At 40.8% G+C, this 18,115-nt stretch overlaps 1 protein-coding gene across 2 annotated transcripts in view; it reads right to left on the bottom strand.

Moving 5' to 3' along the window:
• KIF13B (kinesin family member 13B) overlaps positions 1-18,115 on the bottom strand; it is a 146,694-nt gene that overhangs the window by 97,018 nt on the left and 31,561 nt on the right. Inside the window, exons 3-6 of one of the 2 annotated variants that reach the window (XM_063088030.1) lie at positions 7,030-7,042; positions 2,932-2,992; positions 1,688-1,780; positions 68-248 (exon numbers count right to left, since the gene is read on the bottom strand). In XM_063088030.1, the coding sequence (XP_062944100.1) occupies positions 68-248; positions 1,688-1,780; positions 2,932-2,992; positions 7,030-7,042 (348 nt within the window). Of the gene's footprint in view, positions 1-67; positions 249-1,687; positions 1,781-2,931; positions 2,993-7,029; positions 7,043-18,115 lie in introns of those variants that run through there. The other variant, XM_063088029.1, reaches the window with a different exon arrangement.

The following is an 18,115-nucleotide window of genomic DNA, read 5'->3' as shown; positions in this document are numbered from 1 at the left end:
TCAATATAAAAACTTCACTTAAGCCAATTTATTAAGAATGTTTTAGTCCACAATGCTACACACTAACCCTTTGGGATCAAGAAGGTCTCGAACTTTTTCATTATAAATTTCCATGTAGGACACTTCAACTTTAAAACTCTGCTCTTCATTTTCCTCTTTCTGAGTTCGTTCAAAGAGTCCACTGCAAAGTCTTGGGATTAATCCAGGTTGGTCAGCTGTGCCCATCATGGTATAAGATTTTCCAGACCCTAAAAAATGAAAATCAGAGTTATTACTGTCTCTTTGAGAAGTTTTAATATATAACTCTCCTTCCATTGCTTGTAATAAATTACCAGCACTTAGCAAAATGTCCAAAATACAATAATAATTACACCTGAAAATACTGATGAGAGTAATAAGTACACAAGTTTTCCTGTTACACATGCAAGAGTCCAAAGTAAACATCCTTTAGAAAGAAAACCTTCTTTAACCACCTTTATACTTCAAAAAATACCTAAAACAACTGAACAGTTAGGTTTGAAAAAATTTTTAAATAAACTGGGAAGATCTGTATGATTAATACTATTGTGCCTGTTTCCAACCACTAACCACAGCACAAAAAATAAAGGTTATCCTTATGGGCCCCAGAGAAAATTAACTTACAACCCTTTGACAATACTGTGGAAACCAAAGAACAGCCTTCTTTTTCTAATATAGAATTATTTCCTCCATTGTAATAGAAGTACACATTCATTAAAGAAAATTCAGAAAACACAGGAAAATAGAAAGAAAAAATCACCATAGTCCTACCCTCCAAAGCTGAAACTACTGACACAAGTATTATTCTTTCCTTCTTTAGTAGCAGTAAGTTTGTAAACATTCTTTTAACCATAGAAGTTGCTGATTTTGTCACTTGACACTTTATGATAGTACCTAAAACTCACATACCACTTCCTACTACCAGGCCTTTTCCAAAGTATGCATGTGGTAACTCACTATGACAACCCCACAAAGAAGATCTATAATTATCAACACTTTACAGATAAGGAAACTGAGAGGCACAGAGGTTAAGTAATTTGCCCAAATTTCGGGCGAGTAGCAGGAGCAGGGTTGGAGTTGGCCCAGGCTGGCTCCAGAACTTCTGCTCTTTTAACCACTACACATGATGTTTCTTGAAAATATCATAAACACTTTTCTGTGAAGAATGGTTTCCAGTTGGACAAGCTATATAATATACTCCTATAAAACTACCTAATTCACTTTTAAAAGATTTTCTTTCCTTAATCACAGAGGTACAGAAACCAGAAAGCTCCTTATCAATTATAACTGGTAAGACATTAACAAGAATGTTCTTTGCGGTATTTTCTCTCTTATGATTCTTAAAGCCTAAAACCGCCCCCCAAAAAACATGATATATAAACACAGCTAGTAATATGTTCAACAGTCACAGCTCTGTAATGTATTTAAAAAAAAAAAAAAATCTCTACCAATGCTTTGTGAGATCAGTAAAGAAAAAGGATCCTAACCCTAATTTTAGCATGTCCATTAAAAAAACATATTATTACCTAATTTCATCAACTATATAATACTTCCCGAAAAGGAAAATAAGAAAGAATAAATCAACAATATGTGACTCAGTAAACACAGTTCTATTTTGTCTTTCACTGAAAGATATTTGCTTATGTGATTTCATAGTATTTAACATTACCAGTCTGTCCATAGGCAAAGATACATGCGTTGTAGCCATCAAAAGCATTCTGAAGGATATTTTCCCCAAGGCACTTGAAAACATCATCCTGACCTGAAAGAGAGGGAGAGAGAAAAGAACAATGTTTCAAGCCAAAACTACATATAAACAATTCAAAAAAAACAGAAAACAAACAAAAATCTCAAAAATGTACAATCAGCTTATTTATCTCTAAGCAAGATTTTTAAACTTGATGAATTCTCCCAAACGGTTATGCTCTTCAGATTATTTCTAGTTAGCTCATGAGGGAAATCAGTAAAAAGTTCCCTATAATACACTTGAATAAATAAACACTGACCAATAATCCCCTGCAATGCAGCCAGTCAATGAGCTGCTTATTTTACAGTCAATGATTACAAATATCTGAGAGCTATACTTGGGACCTAGGTGTAGGGTACTGGAGTTCAGAACACTCATGTATACCAATCCACAGTCTCCCCTTTTCCCCAGGGACAGCTTCCAGTTACAGGATCTACAATACATACCAGTTATGTCAGCGAGCAAGACCCTAGACATTTCCTTGGGCTTTCAATCATGAACATAAGTATTAGAGTCAAGTTCTCCTCCACAGGCCAAATGAGGTACGTCAAAAGTCAATAATCAGGTGTGAACCTGATGTGTCATCCAACCTCAGAATCTCAACTACAATGTGGAAGAACTGGGCGCTGTTATGCTTTGGCAATGGCATTCCATTTTGTCTCACTTCCTGGTGAATTCACCAGTTAATTATCATAATTCTGATACTGGTGAGATCCTTAAAGTCACCACTGAGCCAGCTGGCCCAAATGAACATTAGCTTTTGAAACAGCCGTTGTATTAATCGTTCTCATATCAGAAGCTAACACAATGTGAAACTCAGTATTTAAAAGGGACTGTTTAGAAACCGGTGCCACAAGCAGTTAGGAATAAAGGAAACAAAAGGGTTGTCGCTGTCGTCCCCAACGTGTGGTGAAGTGGGGCTTGAGGTAGTCACCCTTTAGGAGAATAAGAGAGTTACAGACTTCCAGGTAACCTCTGCAGTGTACCCTAGACATACAACTTCATTGTCTTATACCAAGGACAGCACCCTGTGACTCTCCCCTTTTCCAATCCATGTAAAAACTCTCATTGCAAACACTGGAGGAAATTGTCCAGTTCTTAAAGCTACACAAAATAATACTATGATAGTGTACGGAAAAAATACTGAAACACCTGTACTCTATTACCTGCATACTTTTCTCTGACAGACTCATCCATAGACCAGAAACAATGATCATAAGCAAACACCTGTTGAAAAATGAACAGTGTATTGAGAACAAAACCTTAACGTTACTTATAATGTGATGATAATGTCATAACATTGACAGAATTGTTCATAATAGTGAAATAAAAACAACTTACTGTCATAAAATGGGGATTATTGTTATTTGTACACAGTCTTCCAATGACAATTTTACACCCTATAGATAATATAGATGTATATTTTACAAGGAAAACTATCTGCAATGTTCAGTGAAAAGGAGGAAGTTACAAAACAACATGTACAATATAATGGTTGTTATGTACAAACACAGTCATACACACACACAGTTATATATACAAAATTTATTTTTGCATGGTGAGATTAGTAACCTTTGTTTTTCTTCTTTATGCTTCTATATACTTTCTTTATTTTTACTTTTATAATCAGAAAAAATGACTTAATAAAAAATTTAAAGATGCTCACTACAGCATGTTGAAAACAGCTATGAAATAGCACATTGCTCAAATGAATTATAATACACTCATGTGCAATACTGTATAGATTTAAGGGTACAGAAGACTTACTGATAAGAAAATGTTCATGTTAATGCAAAAGTTATGGAAGTCTGGAGTATATATTCCATATTCATACAAAAAACCTATATGCATAAAAAGTAGGAAGAGGGCTGGCTAGTAAGCCCACTTGGTTAGAGCGTGGTGCTGATAACACCAAGGTCCAGAGTTAGCTGCCAAAAAAAATGGTAGGAAAAATATATACTGAAAATGCTACTTGCGGGATATTATGGATGATTTCTGTATTGATCTTTTTGCCTTATCACTACTTTCTAAAACATGCACATGGTTCTTCCGCAATCTGTTAAAAGATTTTTCACTGATTATATTTTTCATTTTTTAGGTTTGTAATAGTTTTATATCTGCTTGTTTGTTCACATTTTATTACTTAATCTCCTGAATGATTCTAAGTGTAATTGTATTAAAATTCATCTCGCTTCACATTTCATCAGACTCTCCCACTTTTGGAGTTTGTTTCTTTGCCTCTGATGAGGGTCTCCCTCCTGCCCTCCACTTGTTAGCTTGCAAGTGCATCTTCATTAGGGGTGTTGATTTTATGGTTTAAGTGGTTGCTTGTTTTTCCTCCCTGGTGACCACCTTTACGTGACTGGTTTAGGTTGACCTCTCCGTCACTGAAGCCTAGATTCTGGTCTTCCCAACACCCAATGTCTCTACTCCCTCCTATGAACACAGATATTAGGTCAATGTTGGCAACCAAAAGCCCTTTCTGAAGCTTTCATTCATGGAGGAACCTCACCCAAATCAGCTTCCCGTGGTGAGCCTGGCTCCAGGCCTCAACCATATGTCAGGACGCTCATTGACCCGCAAGAGCCCAACCACCTCCGAGAACCTGTGCTTGATTCCAAAGCCCAGTACATATGCTGCTTCAGCCCCATATGTTGGTTTTTGAGTATGATGACATGATTTTAATATTTTTAAATATTTTATCTGTCCCTGCTATGAGTTTGGAGTTGGCAGCAGAACATTTCTATGTGAACTCATAAGGCTATCGGGACTAGGAGTCTAAAAGTTAATTTTTTTTAAAAAAGGAAATTAGATTAAGATGGTAAACTAAGTATATATGCTGCCCTCCCACCTAAAATTAACTCAAAATGATAGGGGTAGGAGGGATGGGCAAAGAGCCGAAAGAGAGCAGGGGGAAAGGAGAGGAGGTTTTTAAAAGCAGGATTGCTCACTTGTGCCTCAATCAGAATTGAGAAATCCCCAAATAATAGTTGCCATGAGACGGATGGGGGGAAAGGCTGGGGGCTGCAGGGAGACCACAGGCCAGCACACTGCAGAAGGAGGTGGCTGCAGAGGAAACGGGCAGTTCGGGGAGGTCCCGAAGGGGCAGGAGAGGACCCTAGCAGAGATGGAGAGGATGACCGGCCAAATGCCTTTGAACTCCCATGTCTTGTGCAAGATGGCAGGCAGGAGGCCCAGAGACATGTACAGCCACAGGCTGTGTTGGACGTGACTGGCCCGCGTCGTGTCTCCCGAGCTGCACGTGCCTACACAGCAGTGGCTAACTGTGTCAGCAGATCAAACAGGGAGAGGCACCAAGGGAGGTGGAAGATCGAAGACGGCCCCAAAGGACCGGTGTCAAGTGCGAGTAGGGACTGCCCTTCAATCTCCACGTGTCACCCACGGTGAGCACTGCAAGAACAGGGTCAGGCGGAATGCATCATGAGGCGCAAATCAAGCTCCCACTGCTCCAGCTCTCACCTTACTTGCTTACAATTTTACTTAATTCTGTTCTCAACAAGGCTAAGTAGAAAGCATCGTGATTCCTTTCCTGCAAGCTCAGCTCTCACTTCAAAAGTCCCATATATGTGTATTTATTTATCAGAGATGTACCCCCCTTTTCTATGACTGATGTTTTTCCTTGTCTTTCTTTTAGGGATTTAACAACTGCATTTCTTATCCCCAATTCGAGTAGAGAAGCTATCACTAAAGTAACCATAACAATAGCTAAAACTGTGTGCTAGGCGCTGTTCCAAGGTACAACAAAGGCAGGCACCTTGCAGCTGGCAGGTGGAGGAGCCAGGAACTGGACCCAGCTCCTGAGCTGGCAATGTGGCTCGAACATCCCTGCTCTGCACCAGCAGGCTGGACTGGCGCACTCCCCCAAGAATGTGGAGGTACCACAGCCTGGCACAAAGCTGGGGGTAACAAAGCGTTCTTGTTCACCCACAACACAACTGGTCCTCTTCAAGTCTTAGCAATTTTGTAAATTATTATAGGTATCTCCCAGCCAAGAATTCCATAAAGCAGACAGGCCCGTTTCTTTCTAAATAAGCATTATTCCTTTAAATAATTTTTAAAACATTTTTTCAATTAACAGAGAAGAAAGATACATTCACTGTAACAACTTCAAATAATACAGAGGCATAAAGTAAAAAATAAAGGTCTCCCCGTTCACCAAGAACACCTCTCTCTAGAGGTGGCCACTGTGTGAATAATGAGGTGTTCATCTTTCCACATTTTTTAGTCACTACAACATTCTCTGAACATGAAGGCACAGTTGAATTAAATAAAACATGAACAGTTTTTAAATAGTCATGTAATGGTTTCTTTGCATCTTTACTACCATCTCCAGCTTCTGCTCCAACAAAAAATAAGAAAATAAAAATACTCCAGCACTTTTTCCATAGAAAAGATGTTAGGTTTTACACATATAAAGAAATCATGGACTGGCCAGTTAGCTCAGTTGGTTAGAGCACAGTGTTGTAACACCAGAGTCAAGGTGTTCGGATCTGGTACCAGCCAGATGCCAAAAAAAGACATCAGTGCTACATTCAACTATTTTTTTAAAAAAGTTGTTCAAAGTCTTAAATAGCCTTGTCTATACATATTTTAGCAACAATAATAGAGAATAGAATTATAATTCAACCACAGACTCTAAAACAAAAACTAAACTCCAAGAAGGGAGATAAAAATCTCACTTTCCTGGAAGTTCCAGGAAACTTCAGAGGATGAATGGTCGATTAAAAAATACAGTCCTTGTGCACTCCAACACACCTAAGAGACAGAGGAACTGACCCACACTGAAGAAGTTTCTTCAGAATCTAGTCTCAAATCTGAGATCACAGCACATTCCTTTGAGGAAGCTGTGGGCCCCGGCAGGTTTCTTCTGGCCTGGGAGTATGTGCGGTGATCACAGGAGCAAGGAGGATGAGTTGGCCCAGCACAGTTTTGACCACAGTTTGGAACTACCAGTTTTGAGCCAGCCTATGGCACAAAAGGAATCTGTGTTGTTGTTGCTAAGAAACTGGCCAGAATTTGGTCAAATTGCAAATACAGCTTTTCCATAACCCTCCAGTCCCTCCTATGCCAATAAACAGCTTCGGATTTTGAGGAGGCTGACAGCCTGCATTAGTTTTATATAAAACTGACAGAAAGTATTTTCATTTTTGAGAAGAAAACTTCTAGTCCCTCAACACTATGCACATAAGATCTTCCAGTACTTCAAAAATATGCATATAACAATAATAAATCAAATCTCTTACCTTTGGCTGGCCCCTGAGTGCCCAAAAGAGATGTCATCATTGACATGAAGAAAAGGGTTAAAAAAAAGAAAAAGAAAAAGAAATTTAGTTTAGAAAACTCTTTTTGAAGGCTAAAATGATAATAAACATTATGTAAATTTGCAATAAGGATACAAAATGTTAACTTTGAACTTCAAGGACAAATTAATGACTATTAACTAGGAGGGTGGGCGCTAACTATAGAAAACTAAGCATGTCTCTCTGGTAGGAGAAAGACCATCTGAGAATTGGATCATTTCAAGAGTCCCAATAGTTCTGCCTTGTGCATTTTGCTTACCCTTGTATGTGTCTTGCAAACATATTTTTTAAAATCTTTACTTTTATCATCAGATTTCATTTCTAAGTAATCTCTGCTTTGATAAAGCAGCAGCTTATTCTCTTATCAGTACAGGACCTTCTACAAACAACGAATTCTGTTCTAGTAAGTAAAAAGGTTAAATTAAAGTAATTTCTTGCCAGTGAGTTACTACTTACTATCTCTCACCCCCACTCCCTCCGTCTGAAACCGTCCCTTGCTGACATCTCCTGGGGTATAGGAACATGACTCAGTGTGTATATCCAATATAACTGTGAGAGTTTCACACTTAGCAATCAGTTGTGGTAAAGTACAGAGAACTCCCAGGGCCCCTTCCCCAAGTCCACCACTTGTCAACACAGCCAGGACGGTTTCCTACCCTCCTCCCCTCCTCCTCTACATAAACACACATGCACAGTACACGTATTTTTTTCTGTATATGTATCATTTGACAGTAAGCAGTAGACATGCCCCTTCAGTCCTAACACTTCGGTGTGTAACTCCTAAAAACAATGATGTTCACTTAATCACAGCATAATATCGAAATCAGACAATTTAAGAATACAGGAAAGTACTTTGAAACTGGAGTAAAACAGGAACAGTAATAATCTGTCCTTCCCCGAGGATCAGAACTCCGACTCCTGCCTGAAACTTGAAAGGGAGCCCATATGTGAAACTGTTCCAACTGTCGGTACATCTCCTCACCCTTTGTCTCATCATTTCAGACTTTCTTCTAAAAGAAATTTAATATGCATTTGTATCTAGTGATTTCAGATGAGAACACGAAAACGCATGGACAGTCTAGCAAATGAGTGATACCTGTCCTGTGGATTTTGGAATGGTATCTGATGTGCCTAATACATAAAAGAAAACCAGTTCTCTGGAATAAGAGATATGGAACACTGGTAGAGGCCGCTGACCTTTTCACAGGCCTTTGCAAGCAAGGCCGACTCTCATCAACCAGGACCGCTCAGCTATGCACTGTGCTGGAGGCAAGAAGAGAACCAGTGCATATGAAACGCCCATCCTAGGCCAGGGCAGGGCCTGCTACCTCCTCCAGCGTTCACAATAACTTCACCAGATGCTGCTATGATCCCAGTTTTACAGATAAGAAAACAGAAGCCCAGAAAAGTTAGAGGACCAGTCCAACACATACTAATAAGCAGTCATGGATCTGGGATCAAAACTGGGTCTTCTGACCCGAGTCCATGTTCTCTCCTTCTCCCACACTGGTCAAAACAGTCGCACCTTAACAACTGCTCCTGCTAAAAGAAACCTTTCCCAGTGCACTGATTTCCTCCATTCTCATTATTACCCAACAAAAGGTTACTTGGTACTTATGCCAGGGCACGTTTACTATTCATCACATTTATAAAAACTCCAGGTTGTCTTTTCTGAGAGAAAAGAATATATTTAGTATGATATTTCAAGTTTAAATAAGAGACGACCAACGAATATGAAATTCAATAATACATGACACATAGCAGAGGAATCCACAGGACTAACCTGAATTCAGATCATAATAAAAACAGAAACGAACTAGTCAATTAATTACAGAGCTAAGTTTCCAGCCTGGGATTCCGGTGGCTACAACAGTAAAGCTCGAATAACCTGCACAGCCATGAGACACCCAAGGATGTAATTACAGCTCTGTACAAAATAAATAAGTAAATTAATTAATTAAACAAACCCTTTCAAAGTGCAGCTGCAATTCAGTACCACCATGCCGCACTTGTCCCAAGGTCCCTCATTTAGAAACCTCAGCTATCCAGATCACTGTGGGGATTCAGGAAGCAAAGAAAGTCAGCTCCTGACAATCCACACAGATGCCACAAGGCACAAGCACCAAAGCCTTAATGTCTCAGCTGAAGTTAACTGTGGTTGTTGTTGCTGTTGAACTTCATTTTGAAATACTCAAACTTTAAAAAAAAAATCTCCAAAAATAGTACATAGAATTCCTGTACACCCTTCACCAAGCTTCCCCAAATGTTAACGTCTCATATAACCACAGTTACAGTGATCAAAACCAGGAAATCAACCAACACCCAATTTATTAAATAATCTGCAGCTAGCTTCATCCAAATTTTACCAACCACCCCAACCAAATCCTTTTTCTGTTCCAGGACCATGCATTGCATGTAGTTGTCCAGTTTCCTCCAAGCTGGGACAGCTTGTCTCTCGTGACCTTGACACTTGAAGAGTGCTGGCCTCTTACTTTGAAGAATATCCCTTCCTCTGGGTTTGTCTAATGCTTCCTCGTGACTGAATTCAGGCTGTGCATCGTGGAAAGTATAACACAGAACTTAACAGTTGTGTCTTCTGGGTGCACCCTACCAGCAGGCATATGATGATGCCTATGTCTCAATACTGTCCAGGGTAATCCTGGTCACTTGCTTAAAGGTATACAGGGGTCTACCTAAGTTCATGGAAAGCTTCGTATTATCTTTTAATTCCATGTTCCATGAACTTTTTGAAGTACCCTTGTATCTACTAGGTTTCTCCATGGCAACATTACTATTTTTCCCTTTGTAATTAATAAGCATCTTTGTAAATACCCTATTTCTCATCGAACTTCCACCCATGAATTTTAGCACCCACTTGTGATTCCCGCCTGCAACAATGACTGTCTCCCAAATGGTCAGTGTCTCGTCACTGAACATCATAACAGTTCAGGAGGATCAACACGGAAAACACGGATAGATGTGCTGTTTTGAAAAAGAACAGCTTGGGAAACACTAACGATATGGCTGCACCTCTTGGATGAGAACTGTTACCTATGAATAAGCTACTCTCTTCCTCCTTTTTACTGACCTGGTTCAGGCACTTGGGCTCGCTTCTCATTTAAATAATAAATCACACCATAAAATAAGTCAAATTATATTCCTAATCTCTAGAATGCCAAAATAGAAAGAAGAAATTTAGTGATAATCTTAGACAAGTTGATACACTTTGGAAATCTTTTTATTAACACTTCTGACCGTGACAAAAATAAAATTGATATTGGGTCAAAAAACAAACCACATGGTATTACGTATGTGCAAAACACAAAACAATGTCAGTAGAATGATGAGTTTTAAATCAATTACTACTGTCAACTACCAAAATCAAACATTAAATCCAAGTACCATTACCTCTTTTAATCCGAAACATTTGTTTAAGTTGCTAAAAATCTTCACAATTAGAAAAAATCTGTTTTAACAAGATCCCTCTCTAACCTGCTCTGTAATTGATGTACACATCACAAAAAGCTTACTGTTAAGACAGCCACACTACGTAATGATATTGTTGCTTTTTCGGACTCAGCTGGCAGTACCAGCAACCGTACAACAATCTCTGTGATGATCCCTGTTTTTAACTGGTCACCCTCCCCCATTGAGCTTTCTTTCCACATAAGGAATAAAGTTGGTCTGCCTAAAAATGTGTAAACAGGCTAGATGCACAACAGAAGCTTCTCCATCTTTGCTTATCTAGCCAGCCCTCTGTAAGAAGTACAAATACCATTAAAAGCCCTGTTGGCTGTTTCTTCAGCATCTGGAATACTCTGTTCAATTCTGAAGAATAAATTTTAATGGCATCATTGATAAAGTGGAGGATGTTTGGAGAACAGCATTCATGTTTGGTGGGGGGGGGGTTGAAAACCCCACCAGTGAAGGAATAAATCAAACAGTGAAAATATGTAGGCTGGAGCTGGAAAGACTGAGGAAGACAGGCTGCCCATTAAGTGCTCAGGGGACTCACACCACAGGGGGCGGGCAGACATGTTCCGGGTCACCTCAGTGCTGCATTCAGTAGGACCTACCGGGGAAAGTTACAAGAAGTGGGATATACAAGAACAGTTAGCTCTGTTTCAAGCAACAGCCAGCCCCCGTCAGTGGACTGTCTGGGGACAGCGCAGAAGGTGTGTGACGAGCATGTGCACAGCATGAAGCACAACATGGGTCACTTGTTTAACCCGTTTTACCTACAATAGGAAAATGACACTCGGCACTACAACATTTCTACCAGCGACACCTGCAGACCACTGCAGGGTCACAGGTAACCAAGCCACAGCTGGAGTGTCACTGCTTTTGTCACAGCCTACAAGGTTCCTCCCCTAGAAACCTTGTCACTTCCTGTGGTCCATACACCTATGCTCAGACAACACCACCCCTCCAGCAACTCTGCTCATCCAAGGCCTACCTGAGAGAAAAGCTCAGACCAAACTGTATCTCCCTTAAGGATCCAGAACTCTTCCTGCCCTGGTTCCTACAATAAGCCAAGACTATCTCCACTGCTCATGCAGGGCCTGTCATTCTATCTCATGATAATTTTTATCTATGTGTCATCTCAGCTAGACTGTAAACTTCTGAAGGACACAGTGTTCGTGTGTCACAGTGTCCAACACAAGGCTTTTGCTGACTCAGCAAATACTTCGCACGCTCTTAGATGACCTGCCCAGCCTGTATCTCCCACTGCCTCCTGCACCAGTCTTCTGTCCACACCGCCCCTTCCACATGCTCCAGTGTACCATTTTCCAGTGTCAGGGCTTCCAGACATGGTTTTTTTCTACCTTGAACTCTTGAGGCCAACTCCCACTCACTTGTCACATCTCAGCTCAATTACTACTTCCCTAGATAAGCCTTTCTTAAACAGCCCTGATGTAACTCTCAATCACTGTATTATGGGCAGAATAAAACCACTTCCGCCACCAAAACTACCCCAAAACAACAGGGCAAACAAGAAACAGAAACACAAATTCCATGTTCACTGAAAGTAGGAGCTATTTATAACTGAAACCATGAGGACAGAAAATGCATCCACAGGATGCAAAAAAAATCAGAAATGAGAGGTGCCAAGTATCCCAGGTGGAGGGATAATTACCCTAAAAAAATGGAAGGTTGTTTGAAAGGAGTGGTTAAAGCCCTCCTATCTCCAGCCCCACTCAGAGCAGTCAGGTTACTACCTCTGATATACAGTCCCTGGAGAAACTTCTTTAAATTGAGCAAAAAGACAGTTTGACAACCCTCTTCTATCAGCATCTCCCACCCACACAAACTGGTTGAGAATAGAGAGAGACATCCAAAGAACATGGCCACTGAACCACAACTAGTATATTTTACGATCACAAGACTGTCGAAATATGAAAACCTGATCTATAAATTCCATAATTTCCAACTGTCATATACTGGGATAGCATAACTCAAGGAATACACTCTCTATTAACTCAATCACTTGCAGATCACCTGCCTCCTCTCCCCTGTCAAACACACAGCAGAAGGCATTTTAATTCATTGTCCACTTTCACTACAAGAAAATTTAAATCTGGCCAAAGAATATTGATTCATTTATGGGGTTTCTTGTAAAATATATTTCGAATCCCATGTTAACAGAGTAATACACCTTCATGAGAATAACTGCAAATTCAAATAGCTTCAAGGTATATGCAGAGATTAGGATAGGTTGTTGAAATATTCCTAGACTCCATGCAAAGAAAGCTTACAATTTTTTTACTGCTCTCAGAACTTATGGTTTCTAATTTAATGAATCTCTGTTTTTCTTGGTTTTACTGATAGGATTAACATGATTAAATTTCTCCTTGATTGGACTGGATTTATCTGGGAAAAGTTTTCATTGAGTACAAAATTAATGAACTCCCCCCCACTGCCCCCACCCTTTATATATACCTCAGCCTCCATACCAGAGCCTACCACACGAAGTCTACAGGCCCAATGTCACCCACAGATGCATTTTGTTTAGTCCTCAGAGTATCCATCAAAATTAGAAAATCAGAAGATTTCACATTTAAAAATCTGGATTTTCAAATTCCCTTGAAAATTCAGAAGACCAGGCAGCGTAAGGCATAAGTTCCCACACAGCAGTAACAGCTGGATCTGAACACTGCTGTATCTGCCCAGGCCCTGCAGTTTCAAATTCCTGCTGTTATGAATGAAAGCAAGAAAAGGGTTTTCCTTTCTTAAGACTTGAAGAAAACACAAAAACTCAAAAATTCGCACCAATAAAAAGAACGTTTCCAAATCCAAGTCCCAAGAATCGAACAGAGAGAGAGCCTCCACAATCATATTGGGACTACACTAACTCTGCCCACATAATTAAATAATACAATCTGCTTTAAAAGTCCAACAGACAATCCTGGCTATCAAATCCTAAACAAGGGACTCCAAACTCAGATGTCACCTGCAGCAGCAATGTCATCAGCATCAGCAGCTAGGAAATCAAATGAAAGCTGAGGCTGTTGTCTTCACTGTAAGCCGTGGTAAGTCTGCAGTTCAGCCTTAACTTGATTCAGAAAGCCTGGGGACATCCCAGAGAAGGTGAAGGCATGTGGCAAGTGCCTGGCACACTTATGTCCGCTCGGCAAGTGTTAGATGCCATCATTATCGTGATTTTGTTTCATGACACGATGTAGTTTGGGGCTGTAAGAGGGCTAGCAGGTTGAGGAAAACTGAAATTTCTAACTATTTCCTATAATTATTCCCCAAATCCATTGCTTAGCGAAGATCTCTCAGCTTCCTTGAGTGGAAATCCAATTTCCAAAAATTCCCCAATTAGCTACCTTCACTACTTACAAGGGAATAAACTGCTTAGATAAGTAACTGAACACTGCTGTGTTTAAAACCCTATCTTAAGAGTATAAACTGCTCAGATAACTCACTGAGCACTGCTGAGTTTAACCCTTTCCTAAGACAGGGTTTTCACCTTTGCAGTGTCTCTACCCCACCCCTCCTCCTCCTCCCCACAGTCATTCAGTCAATATTTACTAAGTGTCCACTGTGCTGGGCACTAACCTAAGCCCTGGGGAGACTGCCTTGAACAAATTAGACAAAACCTCGTCCCTGTACAGAGCTTAAATTCTGCTACGATGGAATGAATGAATGAATGACTGTGTGATGAATGACTATGAATGAATGAATGAATGACTGTGTGATGAATGACTATGTGACAATCAGGCAGGGAAGGCGGACGGGGTGTGAGATGGGGTGGAAATCGCAAATGGGGGGTCAGGAGAGGCTGGAGGCAACGGTGACGTTTGCAGAGACCAAGGAGCAGCCCTTAGGGAGCGAGCCATGTGGCTGCCCCGCTCCTTCCTCTCCGTCCAGGCGACCACAGAGCCCTCTGACTGCAGCCTTGCTGCCCCCGATCTCCTTCACAGTTCTCACTGGCCTGGTGCTGTCCAAACCACATGCCGCCCAGGCCCGATTCTACCTACAGCTCTCACCGGCTCCCTGTTCTCTCCCAGATCAAATTCCACCTCCTCAAGCAAGAAAGGCTCTTCCCAGCATCACCCTCCCTCCCTACCTGCCACCCCTCCCCAGCCCCTCGCACCGCACACTCGCAGGGACTCCTCTGGAACTCGGCAGGTCCCTCACGCCTGGCTACTTCCACACTTTGGTTACCTGGGTGCTTCTCCGCCAGCCTGGTGATAACCTACCTGTCCTTCAAAACAAAAGGTACCTTCTCCCTAAAAAGGGACTTCTAAGTGCCTTAGGTCCTCTTCTCTTAAGAGTGTTGGAGCTGTCCTGATCCATTCTTGATGGGGAGCTCCCTGAGGGCACAGAATGTCACAGAACGTGCTCTGTTCCTCTGGGTTTTCTTGTGCCTGACACTGCTGGGCCCTTGGTAATGCTCGCTGGAATTCAATGTGGATGACGAGCTTGTCCAAGTGCTCAGTTGTTAACTCCTGCTTTATGCTATCCCCATGGTCCCTATAATTCTCCCAGTGTCCTGATCCTCATCTAAAAAATATGTTAAATATATACATTAACATACCTTTTAATCCAGAGACTAGAATTCCATTTATCAACTATTCAGAATCTATTTGAATTAAAAGCAAAAAACGCTTCCAGATATAGAGAAAAAAACAGAAGTTATGCTTTTCTCTATAGAAGAGGCCAGGCCCGGACACTATAATTTCAGGTCACAGACCAGGTGGGGTGGGCTCATCTATTTCCCTCTAACAGTCTCATAGATGGGGAGAGTGTGAAGTGACGGCTGCTAGAAGCCAACAGTTACTGCTTGAAGCATGAAAAGAAGAGAAATTTCAACCAACGCACAGCAGCCCAGGGCCACTGACGGGAGGAGCAAAGCTCTGGGCAAGGGTTCACGTCAACATCCACTGAGAGACCATGGAACGGGAACAGCATGGCATGAACCTTTGCCCTCGAGGAGCTGACAATCTAGCAAAGCTGATTATTTTAGCCATTAGAAAACCACATATCTGCAGTTCATCACGAAAAAGATTCTAAGCCATTGCTTTCCATTATTATTATTATTATTATTATTATTATTATTATTATTATTATTATTATTATTATTTTGATGGCAGAGAAATAAGAGAACAAGTGGGCTGGCCCTACAATTGCCCACGTTTTCTGTCTAGAGAGACTTTTCAGATGATGGTACAGGAAGGGGAACCCAGGCCAGAGCCCAGTGTTCTGAGCTGAGTGGATAAAAACTGGAGATCTGGGAAGCTGGGGCAGCCAGAGAAGGAAGCACTGCCAAAAAAGACCTCAGTAACCTGTGCAGGGACACCTGCAGCCTGTGGCAGAATAAACTTCACATGCAGAAGGTGAGACTCCAAGCAGCCAGAAAGATTACTAGGAAAGAACCACTACTGGAGTAGGTATGTGCTGAACAATTCCCAGTGCACATGGGGCTTGGAGACATCTGAGAAGCCACCAGCCATGGTGGAAAGATCTCTGGGGAGCATTCAGCATTAGAGCCACAAAGGCCACAACTTATGAGTAGTGCCAAACTACCTTAGAGTAAAGGCCACTCTAGCCTCAACCTAACAAAGCTTAAAAAGCCAAAATGAAGCTGATTCATAAGTAAACCGCCAGAGAGGACTTTCCAAAGTCTCATTCACACCAAGAAAGGTGGGGTAATAGCTCATTTGATTTGGGCTATTCTCACAAACTTAACACGGAATCATTCTATGGAATAACTGAGCAGCAAGCGCTACATAAAGTACTTGACAACCATCCTATCTACCATGGTAACCATTAGAGGGATTATCCTCATTTTACACCTGAGTTAATTAGCACTCAGCAGCTAACAGAGCTCGTGGGAGAAGAGTTAAGATTCAAAGTGGCATCTGCCTGATCTGAAGTCTATATCCAAATGCTGGTGCTACTTAAGATAGGGCAAACTCAAGGCACTAAGACAGCCATGTCCCCATTTCAAGCTCACGGGGAACATCACTCATGAATCACACACTCTTGTTCTTCATTAAAAGAAATTTCATAATCTGAGGTACAGATTTATGTACACGGGAGGGAATGTACTAAGAAAAATCATAAAATATTAAATAATGCTAAATGTGCCAGAGAACAAAGCAATTAGAAATAAGATATTTGGAAAGCATTATTCAAAAATCTTTACAAAGATAAACACGGCAAGATAAACAGCATATTTTCACTGTAAACCTCCAAATCAAACTTAAATTTGTATTCTTTTTAATCAACATTAAATACACTGGATATCACTCTCTTCTCCCAAAAATAACTTGGATTTATCTGCTATATACTACAGACCCAAATACTCATTCTATCATTGTTCTACTAAAAGTAAAGCCTTTTAAAGAGGAAAAAAAAGGAAGAAGAAAAAACAAAAGAAACCTGTTCCTCTGTTCCTCACTGCACAATTATGCCAGTACAAACCACACTACCACCATTTCCATATTTGTAAATATTGATTTTAAGCAGGAGCCGAGGGCTGCCCTCTCCACCCAGAAGTGGGCAAGAAGGAGGATGCCCAGGGTCCTGGGCAGAAGCTTAGGCAGCCCCCTCCTCCCAGAAGCAGCCAAGGAGCATGCTGAAAACACCACTTCCACACAGATAGCCTACCACAGCCACCGCCACAGCCATGGATGCTGCAAAAGTGGCTCAACTCTACAGCAGTAGCCACAGCCACCGGGCAGTTGGCCAACCAGACACTCAACTACATTGATACAAGGAAAGTCACCAGAAGAGACCAGAAAAAGAAGATGTCTCTCCCTGCTCCAGAGTAGTAGAAGAAGCAACTGCTCTACCAGATGACCAGACATCAACGTAGAGATACTAGAAATATGAAAAACCAAGAAAATATGACACCACCAAGAGAATACAGTAGGTCTCAAATACCAGACCCTGTAGAGCAGGAAACCCTTGAAATGACTGAAAAGGAATTCCAAGCAACAATCTTAAGGAAACTCAATGAGATACAAGAAGACTCAGCTAGAAAACATAATGAAATGGGGAAAAAAATCCAGGATACAAAGGAGGAAATTTACAAAGAGATTAATACCTTAAAAAAGAACGTAGCAGAACTCATGGAACTGAAAGATTCACTCAACAAAATAAAAAACACAACCAACAGCTTAAGCAGCAGGCTAGGACAAGCAGAAGAAAGAATTTCTGATCTTGAAGATAGCCTTTTAGAAATAACCCAGGCAGACAAAAAAAAAAGGAAAAAAGAATTTTTAAAAATGAAGAAAATCTAAGAGAGATAGCAGACAGCCTTAAGCATACAAACATTCAAATCATGGGTATTCCAGAAGGGGGGGGAAGGAGAAAGGCATGAAAAACATATTGAATGAAATAATAACAGAAAACTTTCCAGGTATACAAAGAGACACAGACCTTCAGATTCAGGAGGCTCAAAGACCCCCAAACAGATTCAACCCAAAAAGATCCTCTCCAAGACACATTACAGTCAAACTGTCAAAGCTCAAAGACAAAGAGAGAATCTTAAAAGAAGTAAAAGAAAAGCATCAAG

The sequence above is a fragment of the Cynocephalus volans genome, chromosome 2 (assembly GCF_027409185.1).
Source record: "Cynocephalus volans isolate mCynVol1 chromosome 2, mCynVol1.pri, whole genome shotgun sequence".
Classification (NCBI taxonomy): domain Eukaryota; kingdom Metazoa; phylum Chordata; class Mammalia; order Dermoptera; family Cynocephalidae; genus Cynocephalus; species Cynocephalus volans.
The sequence above is the reverse complement of the archived record's forward strand: the minus strand, read 5'-3'. Positions and strand labels throughout refer to the sequence as shown.